We start from the raw sequence: 11703 nt of genomic DNA, 5'->3' as shown, positions 1-11703 counted from the left end.
CAGACACATGAGTAGTATCAGTCTGCTCATCTTCTCATCAGCAAGAAGGAAAATAAGTGAATTTCCCAAAAATGTCAAACTATTAATTCCAAAATGTCAGATGACTGATTTGATCTATTTAAATGATTTTCTGATGAAAATACTGGACAACTTGATAGATACAGTCACAAAAGCCCAGCTCTGAGCCATCTGGAATCTGAAAGTTGTTGTAAATATTTGATACATCACAAGTTGCTGAAAATGTTCTTTGAGGTGATTGCTGACCTGCATTGCAGCTTTACATCCTAAATGATTCTCAAACATCAGTCAACAAACAGAAGTTTAACTCTGCACTGAAGAAGAATTAGGGCCCCTGTCATGATAACATCTTCTCAATTTTAAATGTTTGGTATTGGATCGGATTTTCTAAATGTGCCATTCAACATCTTACTTTAAGATTGGGTGTGGCTTTACAGCTACAGTCCGACAGTTTCTTCTGTAAATCTAACTTTGAGCAGAGGTGAAAACCTGTGTCATTGTGCCTTTAACGCCACAGTGGCAGCGCAGCAGGGCATGGCCAGGCACCTGCTCCGAGCGCACTGAGCCATTTTCAGACTGACTTTTCCCACAAGTCAAACACACACACACACTAAACGAGTTCCAGCAGTCATCGTGTGGCTTCTCTAAGCCGCTGAATCCGGATATGTCCCCACGACAAGTCCCGTCGTGACCGCGGAGGCGCACATAAAGGGCCCCGAGGGGCTGAAGCCGGATGGAAACCTGCAGGTTGGCAACGGAGGTTTTTGCGCAGCGGCACTGGGTCGCGTTATCGCTCTCTCTCTCTCTCTCTCTCTCTCTCTCTCTCTCTCTCTCTCTCTCTCTCTCTCTTTCTGTCTCTCTCTCTCTGATGATGAACCGGGGCGAAAAGGGTTGGGACAGGGAGGAATAACTGGAGGGGGGGGATGGCTGAATAACGAGGAGAGAAACACCCACTCCGGACTGACCGAATTGTGTCTGGAGAGACGGAGTGAGAGAAAGAAAGAGAAGGAGCGAAAGAGTAAGAAGAAAGAGGAACCCACAGAGAGGCAGCAGTCTTTGGTGTTCAGAGGATTTTTTTTTCCTTTGGGGATAAAAGGACGCTTTGAATTGATGACTGGAGAGGTATGAAAGGCGATTTCATTCATTGTGCGCGCGTGTGTGTACTTCTCAGGTGTGCGGCGCTGGAGCGTTTGGACGCAGGGACTTAATTTGAATAAATCTGATAGTTTGATCCAAATCTGGCTAAGAAACTCAATTTCAGCCAGTCGGCAGCACTTTGAAATTATCACTGAAGACACATCTTGGTTATACGGTCGTTGATTTAAACTTGTGCAGTCTCGCAGGCAGGTGGAAAGATGCTTAAAAATCCTAAAGAAATGTTGATGTTTTATGTCTCAAGAAAGTTTTCTCACAATGAAATAAATGGCTGTCATTTCTAAGCCTTTCAAATTTTTTGCACTTTCACAACAGTTGATGCGCGCATGAGGCTCGTCCACGGTCTGCTGCTCTGATGAATTGCGTTTGAGTGTGTGTGCAAACTGTCTTCCACACACAGCCTTTAATGCACATTAAGCATATAGACTGCTTGTTTTTAATGAGGACAGCGCCCTTACCCTGGTTTTCATTGACAAATTAACCAGTTGTAGAGTTGCCCTTTGGATTGGAGAGAGGAAATTACGCAACCCGAAGACAAGAGAAAAGTTTTTGGCTTATTGTGCTTCAGGTTTGCCTGTAATGTTCGTTTCTGTTTCATTATTAGGATCACATAAGTAAAGAGAGAGCCACGTTTTTTAATTGAACCTCACTCCAGAGGGTCTAATCTCAATTTAGTGTGATTAACTCTCACTTCTGTGTGTGTGTGTGTGTGTGTGTGTGTGTGTGTGTGTGTACTTGCATTAATTATTTGCGTGTGTATGTCAGAAATAGACTAACAGTGAATAATTTCCCCTCCTTTTCATTTCCCTCTTTGTGTTCTGAGGCTGATCTATGAAAAATCAATCCCATTTCCTGGAGCATTTTAAGCTTATTAATATGCATTGTCATTATTCTGGCCTTTTGACACTGTCTGAATTGAAGGAGCTGGCTGTTCTTTCAATACCACGGGACCACCTCGACATCAGAGAACGACTCAATCATGAAGCCACTTTTGTTGCATGTGCTGTTTAATTCATACGACTGTCAGTGCGTTTCCCCAGAGGATAAGACACCTATCTGTGTCCATCCTCAGTGTGTAATAATGAGTGGCAGACTGGAGAGGTGGCGAAGGCGAGAGAGGAGAGGAGAGGAGAGAGGGAAGGGGGAGAATGAGGAGACACGGTGCAGAGAACAAAAAGTGAAGGGTGAAAGGAGGAGATGAGATAGGGGGAAGAGGAGCTGTTGTGTTTGCTCTTGTGGTCAGACAACGGCGCTCATGACATGTTCCTTCTCCGGACTGTCAGTCAAACTGCTCTCTCCCTGCCTGTCTGTCACTCAGTCTGTCCTCCATCCCTCTTCTGTCAGTTCTTTTGTTCAGTTTTTCTCTTCCCTCGAACAAAGTCCTCCACTGTTTCGCCCTCGGCCTCCTCTATGTAGGCGGGAGGCTCGACCGCTGCTCTGCGGTCAGTCTAGACTGTCAGACTACTGCTCTGTAATTGTATCAAAGTGGATATTAGACTTGAGTAACTGATTCCAGATCAGCATCTTGGGGCCATGTGGGCAAGGTGGATCCTCTTGACCCTCACAGACTCTCCGCAGCTGAATGGCATTCATGGTGTTTCTGTCACTGAAACCCCCCTTTCTTTCTGACTGTAGCTGCCTTTCTCTTTTGCTTTTTCCCTCTTTGCTTTGCCTTTTCTCACCATAATCTTCCTTCTCTCTGTGCAGGTCTAGACTGCTGGTTGTGAGGATGTTGTCAACGGGCCAGATTAGGTGGTGTTTGTGGGCTCCACTGGTGTTTCTGGTCCTGGTTTCCCATGTTCCCTGTAAGGCACAGGGTCAAGGTAAGTACTTTTTCCTGTACTCCAATCATCTCTCTCTTCTCTCTCTGCTTCTCACCCTCTCTTCCCACAACCATCCCCTCCGTCTCTCTTTCCCTGCTTTCCAAGCAATCTCCTATCCCTTTACCGCCCTTTCCAACTTTTCTTTGCTTTTAAGTCTTCATCCACTTCCCACTTTGGCCACCCAACCTCTTCCCATCTGTTCCCTTCATCACTCAACTCTCCTTCCTTCCTTCAAGCCTCCCCTCACCTCTCTGCCTTCCTCTCTCTCTCTGTGCATTCTCCTCCTCCTCCTTTCCACATCATTCACCCCTCTCTGTCTGATGTGCAGGCTCAGTCCAATCAGATTACATCAAACTCATGATCATATCACCTTCATATCATCATGCCATTTCACTCTTGGAGCACGGCATGCTTGCAACCCCGCTGCTGATGCTGCCACGCTTCAGAGGAGTTTTAATAAATGTGTTGTAACGGGGCGCTTCAAGCTGTGATGATTTGCTACGCAATGTGCTGCACAATATAGGACGCTCCAGTGTGTTTCCCAATCAACCTCAACTCAGTAAACCTGATATAATCAAGCTGAGTCTCATCAAAACGTGGGCTGTCGTCTGTTCTGAGCAATGTTGGTCATGGATGTTAAAAATCTGGATGCACCCTTAACAAGAAACACACATCTGAGCTCCAGCTGAACATACTGTATGTCAATATGTCATTATGTGGCATTATTAACATATCATGTGTTAAACAGATGTGGCTTTTTCTGAATGAGATATTCGGACACACTTTCCAAGATTCATTAACACAGTCATTTTATTGGATTTAGAGCTAAAGCCAAATTACCCAGCAATCCTTTCTTATCATGTGATCCAGACCAGGAGGCCAGGTGATCCAGTGGCAGATGTTGGATGTTATTATTACAACTATGGGATGCAGAAATTTCAGTTCATTTCAGCAAACGGATCCACGAGCTCTTTTCTGAATCTTCTGACTGCAGTGTGTGTGTGTGTGTGTGTGTGTGTGTGTGTACAACTACGTGTGTGAGTGTGTGTGTGTGTGTGTGTACAACTACGTGTGTGAGTGTGTGTGTGTGTGTGTGTACAACTACGTGTGTGAGTGTGTGTTGTGCATAGTTTATGGGAGTCTGTATTTGCAACTGGCAGACTATGAAGTGCAGAGGGTCAGACCCACTGTAGTTATCTGGATAGAGATCATATGAAAATGAACCCAAGGGACAATTAAACATTCAGCTGACCCTGCTTCATGTGCGTGTGTGTGTGTGTGTGTGTGTGTGTGTGTGTGTGTGTGTGTGTGTGTGTGTGTGTGGCTCACATTCCTTCCAGGATGTGGAGTTAGAGAAGCAGGGAAGCAGCAGCTCTTGTTTGCAGGAACACACAGAAACCAAACCAAAGATTTATTTTTCTCTTTCTGAAGTTGTTTAAAATCAATAACCCACATGTGACACAAACCTTTTATTGATCTGTTTTTACAGCTAGATAAAAAAAAAAAAATTCACCCTAAAAACAATTTATTTTATCACAGTGGCCTTCTAGAGGTTGGTTTTTGTTTGGGGTCCATTTTTGCTTTAAACCCTGAATGGATCAGCGCGGGGCTGCTTTGTGTTTATGTACCAGAGGAAGTCCTTATGAAACAGTGATTGCTTTGAAATGAAAGTACAGGTTTTCTATTTTCTTCTGTTTTTCTCCCACACTCATTGAGTTCTCACTTTCCTTTTCTTCCCTTTGTTTTTGCTCCCTCCATCCCTCTCTTCTGTTTCCCTCCTACACATTTTACTCCAATTCTCCTTGTGTGGGTCATGTTTTTCATTGCAGACACAGAAACGAGAGGTGAGGCAGAAGTGTGACAGCATAAATTAGGCTGGGATCAAATCCCAGTCAATCACAGCAGTGCATGGACGACCTCCCAGACTCTATGGGAGGGTGTCCTGCTCAATCCCTTCATTAGGGAGCATGTGATAGCCATTAATTTTTGCCTGGTCTGTCCCCTGTGAGCTGCAACATCTGGTCAGAGGGGATTTGATCTTGAGGATTAGTGTGTGGAGGATGTTTGTATATACAACACACATGTCTGGATATCATCAGGAACTCCCACTACCAAAGAGGGGGTCAGTCCAGGCAGGGTTTTTCCTTTGTAGGAAAAATTGCTAATGTAGCAAATCATCTGGCATTCACACCTAATTAGTGATATTTAAGATAATACAAATCTGAGGATTCACTTACTGATGCATAATTTCATCCAAATCAAGAAATCACAGATTTTACTGCATTAAGCATTTCCTTTTACATGTTATTATTCACACTGTAAAATTTGAACAGTAATTTTATAAAAGCACTAAATTATTTGGCTGTGCTGAAATGGAAATAACATAAACTTAACTTGATAGTTTGGAGTTTCTCCCACAAAAATATGTTCATATAGTACAAATTTACTTTGCAAATTACTTTGAAGGAAATGTAATTAATACTTGCATTTTGTTAATATGCAAGTTTTTTTTTTTTTTCTTTTTACAATTTTGTATGACTTCCTGAAGTCAAAAGTCAAGATATCACACCTCGTGCCTCAGGTCATAGATTACTTTTTCAATATTTACAACAATCATCTTTTCTCAACATTAACCAAGTGCTTTGAGTTTTCTTCAACATGACCATAAAGAATATGTTAATCTTGCATTACGAGCAGATATTGTACAAGAAATAAATTCAATTTTTGATCATGAATATCTTACAGATACACATGAACATTCATATGAGCTAGATGCTAACATCAGCATGCTAACGTTTACAGTGACAATGCTAACAGACTGTAACACTGCTCAGCAGCTGAAGCTGAGGGGAATGTCTTTAGGATTGCAATTGTTTGTTGTTGTTTTATTAAACAAATTTTCTTGCTTTCCAACATCACAAAATATATTAAAGAGAAGCTGTTCTGCATATATACAGATATACCTATATGTCAATATGCACTTTCATTAGAGAAAATAAGTAAATCATATCTGTGTGATCCAGCCTGAGGTCACCAGTACACCTCCTCCCTCACGCCCTGTCCTTCTCCCATTCAAAAATAAATACCAATGCAAATAACTACAAAGTGGTCTCATTTAAAGTACTCTGCTGTCGTAAGAATCAGCTTTTTAACACAACGTCTTTCAGGTAAAAAGTCTAAGAGGGGAGACCACATCCTGGTGCAGGACCTCTCATTAAGAACGGTGCTAATTCTCTCACGAGGGAGAACCCTGAAGCTTTCCCTGTACCACACTGCTGCTGTGGGTGGTTTGTCTTTAATCCAGTTGAGCAATATACATTTTCTGGCCAACAGTGGCAGTTTGTCACAGAGTGTGAAGCGTTGATGTGGTAATAATAGCTCCTTTGAAGGGAGACCAAGAATAAACAGACCAGGAGCCTCATTTATAAAAAATGTCTTACATTTATATCCTTGAACTTAGTCTAATTTCTGATGGTGTACTTATGTTCACTTCATAAAAGGCTCCCATTGGTATCTCACGCGCCTCTGATCTGTAAATCACAAATCAACTTAAATTGATTGCACCTGCCTTGCGAGTTCCCCTTATATAATAGCAGCAGAAATGAGGGTTTAGTCAGGAATAGCCATGGACCAAAAGAGAAAAGCAAACGTTTTGGAAGGCAAGACTGAGGTGATGACAGAGGAGATTAATGCCAACAACATATATTCAGTTGACTGAATTGTGGGTTGACAAAAAAAAAAAAAAAAAAAAGCCAAATGCACGGTTTGTCTTGCTGCTGCAGTGAAAAAAAAGAAATGGTCTCACCTTAAACTACAAAGGAGAAAAAGGAACAGCCACAGCATTAAAAGTTAAGCACCAAGGTGCTAATTCCTCACACCTTTGCTTGATAATTCCCATCACATTCACCACAGGTTTGAACAATACCCACTTATTTCACTAGAAATGTCTGTACATGGCAATACATGCAATTGTTTTTCAGATATTTCAGTCTGGATAAAAAGATGTAGACAGACACACAGACAGACAGACATTAGCATCCATAGTGCCTGGCTGCTAGCGTGGCAAAAACGAAACTCGTTCTCTGCTCCATTATATTTTGTACAGATTGTCTTGGCTAATGTATGTTCATTGTAAAGTACATGAATGGATTTTTCAGGAGACAGGATTACGACACAGCATGCCGTCTGCACATCATACGAGGCTTCAGCTACACTAAATCTGTGCTCCTGTCTGACCTGTGGGACCGGCTCTGATGCTGTTCTTACTGCAAAAGCTGAGCAGTGTGCGACACAGACCGCTGTTGTTGTTTGTTGCTCTCTGGCCTTGAAAAGTATTGAAGAGAGAAATGTAAATTCTGTTCTCTGCTCAATCCTCAGAGGGTGCAAGGAGTGACCTGGCACTTTGTGTTGCTGTTTCCAAAGCAGCAGTGACAGAAGGAGGATAGATGGAGGAGAGATGCCTGATGGTGGAAGTCTGCCACCGTTGCATCTCAACCCAAACAAACAGCAGTTTCATGTCTTATTGTTAATTAAGCATTTATTTTCATTGTCAATCGTGTTCCCCGTGTAAGTCGGTTAGTCATTTGTAAAGATGGTGAATGAGTGTGCGTTGTGCTGTGCATGTGTGTGCCTGCTTACTGTGTGCATAGTTAATTACTGTAATTGATTTTGTTGATTGGCTGACAGCCCGGGTCAATACCGTGTTTCAGGACACATCACAACAGATTATGTGCTTGAGAACACATTTACGAAGATATTGCACTTCTGTTTTTTTGTTTTTTTTTTGGAAGGGGGGGCTGTGTGTGTGTGTGTGTGTGTGTGTGTGTGTGTGTGTGTGTGTGTGTGTGTGTGTGTGTGGTTAGAGGGCAGCCTGGTGAATTAGTATGAGTGAAAGTGTTGGCCAGTAATTTCAGTTATAATGAACAGGGAGAGATGCCAATGATGAGAAATCATTTATTCATAAACAAAAGAGAGGATGAGATGGAACAACCTGTTTTGAATTTAAAAACCTTTAATTAATCCAAACCCAGACTGCTGTCACCTCACCACTCTGCTGCTGTTGATGGTTATCTTGCTTGTCATAATCATCAGCCACTTTGGACTAAATGATGCATTGAATCGTTGGAGAAATGACGCACAGGAGGCTCCCTAATTTTGCCCTGATGTTATTGTCAGAGCATGTAGAAAATGCTCTTCGATTTCAAATAAAGAAAATTTACAAAACTTTAATTAATGGGAGCATGAGCTAAGAATGATATTTGGGGAAAGATATAGTTATAGCAAGGATTGATACGGGGACAAAAGGGCTGCACAATGTGTAATATCACCCAGGATATCCAGTTCACTCTACATTCAATACGCATGCATATTCCAAATTACACAGTATGGGTACCACAGTGTCGGAAGGAATAATGTCTGCCAGGTGAAGTAGTTGCAGTCTGAAAAGCATGAAATAGGCTACGAGCGATTTGGAACATAGACGTGCTTCCCCAAAATCACAGAGTGGAATAGCGTGCAGGGCCTGAAGTGGCTCAGGGTTGAGCAGATATTGTGGTAGTACAAGGTTGTGAATCGGCCACTCGGGTGCTGGTTTTCCTGAAATAACTGAGAAAAACTGCCGTAGTGGTAAGAAAATGGCACTTGTTTAAAATGAAATATAACTTCTGGCCGCAGTTTTCTAGACTCAAGTAACCTTGGTTTATAAAAGATGTGGTGATGGTACTTGTCTTTCATATATTATCCCATATTTATAGAAAAGCATGCTGGCCCTATTGGCTGCTTTGTCACTTTCTACAAGATCAGGATTTAAAGATTTGGGCAATATGTTGTAGCTCCAGCCGTCATTTCTATTGGTAATAATAAAATTGTCCTGACCAAAGGAATTGCTGAGGTCTGGGAACACAATGCCATACGACAAAGTTAGAAAGTCAAGAAACAAGGCGTCAGATGAAAAAACAGCAGTTTATCTTAAACCTACAATAACCTGGTTGTTTTGGCCAGTTGGATCAGTGGAAACAAGGTGTAAAAAAATACTGTCATATTATCAGCTCTTAAGTTGATATGACAGAGAAAGGTGTTGTAACAGGTGATAGTATCGCGATAGGATATGAAAGGGGCGTCCTGGAAAGGCTCAGTTGCTTACAAGCACTGATGGAGAGTGAACACATGATCGTATAAAGGTTGTTACTACATGAGCTCAGGAACACTTTGTAAAACCATGAGTGCAAATGAGTGCATTCTGTTTCTACTCATGTTTTCCACAGCGTCTCAATTGTTTTTGAATAGAAACTGTATTAATGTTGAATGAGTCATGTGCTTTGAATTCACTTACAAATATTGATCACAGCAGCATTTAAAGACTTTATTTGGAGGTAAAACCGAAGTGAGCACACAGATTATTTGTATTTCGTTTTGTTGCGTGTAATTTTGATCATTGAAATAATGACCTCAGTTCTAATACATTATCCTTTAAATGATCCCGTAATGAATAAATTGTCAGTGTATGATTTGCGTTGTACTCAGCAGTGACCTGGACCTGGAAATGCTCTTGGAATAGCAGCCTCTTCAATTTAGTATTTCACTCTTGCCTAGTGTCAATCATCTCCTGCAGAATTAACCCAGTTGAGTATTTTGTGGTGACATTTTTTTCACCATTGGTTGGTAGGCATATGGAATATTATTGCTTCCTTCACCAGACTGCACATGGGGACGGATCATCCAACAGACTCTTAATATTCAGCCAGTCCTTCAGAGAGATTTCACACACACTGTGCACACACATACTCTGCACACACATTGCAGAACAGAGATAAGTGTTGAGGGAAAAAGGCATCACTTACACAGGTGAAGCGATGAAAGAGAGAAAAAGGGCGTTAAGCCGCTAAAGGAGTGGAGTGCAGGTGGTGCAGAGGAAGAGGAGATAGGATAAAAGAGCAGAGGAGAAGACAAGGGAAGAGGAGGAGAGGCAGAGGAGAGTTTAAACCCGAGGATGAGAAGAAGAGATGTGATAAAAGAGTGAAGTGTTCCATGAGAGCAGCAGAGGAGATAAAAAAAAAAAAAGGAAGGAAGGAGGAAAGAAAAAGCCAGAGTGGATTTGAGTTAAGTGCTATCTCAGTGAGCAGAGTAGTTCTTGTACCAACAAGACGCCGGCCACATCAAACGACGTGTGCTGCTGCGCTGGATTGGCACTGAACGCACACTGACACACACACTTCCCCCATCTCCCTCGCGTACAGTACAGTAGCTATCTTGTGGTGACAGTGCAAGCCAGCAGTTGTCATCCATAAATCCTGCGTATTAGTGAAGCTACTCTAGCTTGAATACTCACTGTGGAGTTGGTAAGGGGCTAATCTGGAGAGAGGAGGAGGAAAACAGGGAGTTAAGGCATGGAAAAATTAAGGGGCACGAGAGGAGAAGAGGGAGAAAGAAGAGGGGAGAGAGGAAGAATCAAAGGATGTGTGTGATGTGACAGTGTAGGAGAAAAATGGAAAAGCAAAGACAAAATAAAGACAAGTGGATGGGAAGAAGAGGATGAGGAGATGAGAAGGAGGAGAGAGGGGAGGAAAGAGGCAACTGAAAGGAGGGATTGAGAAAAGCCAGAGAAGACAAAGGAAGGGCATGAGGCGCAACAGAGCAAAAAAAGAGAGTTGAGTGGAGGTTGTGTGAGTGGAAGGGAGGAAGGAGAAGAGGAGGGATAAGTGAGCATAGCAGGATGAAAGGAACCCAACATAGAGCAGGATGCTGAGCCAAATCAGGAGATGGGAAGAAACTCGCAGAAGAAGTTGAAACAGAGACAAGGAACGAGGGGTGGCGTGACGAGAGGAGATGAAGTGAAGCAGAGGATTGGACAGCAAGCATTTACTCATCTACCAGGAATCCTTGCTAGCTTTCACCGCTGCTAATCCTGGGAAGAGTCATCCCTTTTCAAACCGGGGCGTCAAGCTGCGCCTGTATCGCTCTAACCCAGATAATTCCAGTTCATACTGGGCCTCCAGTTAAAAGACTTTTCTCGTTCGCCCTCCCTACAGAGTCGGGAGATTACACAAGTTCACACCTCAAATTAGACCCTTTTTAAAGCGTCTTTGAATTAAGCAGCATGAGGTGAGAACATGTTAGATACCATTTTTGCAGAGATTTCTATAGTTTTCTGGCACTGGGGCTTTTTTTTTTTTTTCACTGAGGCTTCAGTGACTTAGACTATTTACCACGGCTAAATTTTGTTGCTAAGCAGTAGTCGCCAAAGATCTGCCAAATGGTTGGACTTGCATTTACTACCTGGCAAGAAGCTTATGCAAGGAGCTGTTGGGGGCTTGCTGATTCCTGTGGTGTAACTCTTTCAGATGAATGGCTCTGGTTTGTGTGATATACTGTTGCGCTATATGTGGATATATGCTCTGTAAGTTTGGGGGAGAGTTAAAGCCAGGGTTTCCACAATATTTATGGAAAGTATCTTATTGTGAGATCTGGAGAGGACGGCTAATGCTTTTCACAAAAGCATCTTGGCACTTCGATTCAGAGAGAGAGTGTGAAATGTTGTGCTCTTGGACGATATTTATGGCAGTATGGTGGTAAACAAGAACAGACGTGGCGGTTCGTGAAGGGTAATTTATATCAGAGACCCTCATGTTCTGTCAGCATCCACAGCTATTGGAGCTATTATGTCCATATTCATTAATCATAGTTGCTGTCTCTGGAATAGCCTCCAATT

General features: G+C 42.5%; 1 protein-coding gene across 3 annotated transcripts in view; it reads left to right on the top strand.

Moving 5' to 3' along the window:
• The first annotated feature begins 702 nt into the window (after window positions 1-702).
• Window positions 703-11703, top strand: part of col14a1a (collagen, type XIV, alpha 1a) — a 128990-nt gene continuing 117989 nt past the window's right edge. For 2 of the 3 annotated variants that reach the window (XM_076736635.1, XM_076736632.1), the window contains exons 1-2: window positions 703-765; window positions 2881-2996. In XM_076736635.1, the coding sequence (XP_076592750.1) occupies window positions 752-765; window positions 2881-2996 (130 nt within the window). In that variant the 5' untranslated portion in view covers window positions 703-751. Of the gene's footprint in view, window positions 766-872; window positions 1141-2880; window positions 2997-11703 lie in introns of those variants that run through there. The other variant, XM_076736633.1, reaches the window with a different exon arrangement.

Source organism: Chaetodon auriga, chromosome 8 (genome assembly GCF_051107435.1).
Source record: "Chaetodon auriga isolate fChaAug3 chromosome 8, fChaAug3.hap1, whole genome shotgun sequence".
In the NCBI taxonomy this organism is placed as follows: domain Eukaryota; kingdom Metazoa; phylum Chordata; class Actinopteri; order Chaetodontiformes; family Chaetodontidae; genus Chaetodon; species Chaetodon auriga.
This window is presented reverse-complemented; position numbering and strand designations above follow the sequence as displayed.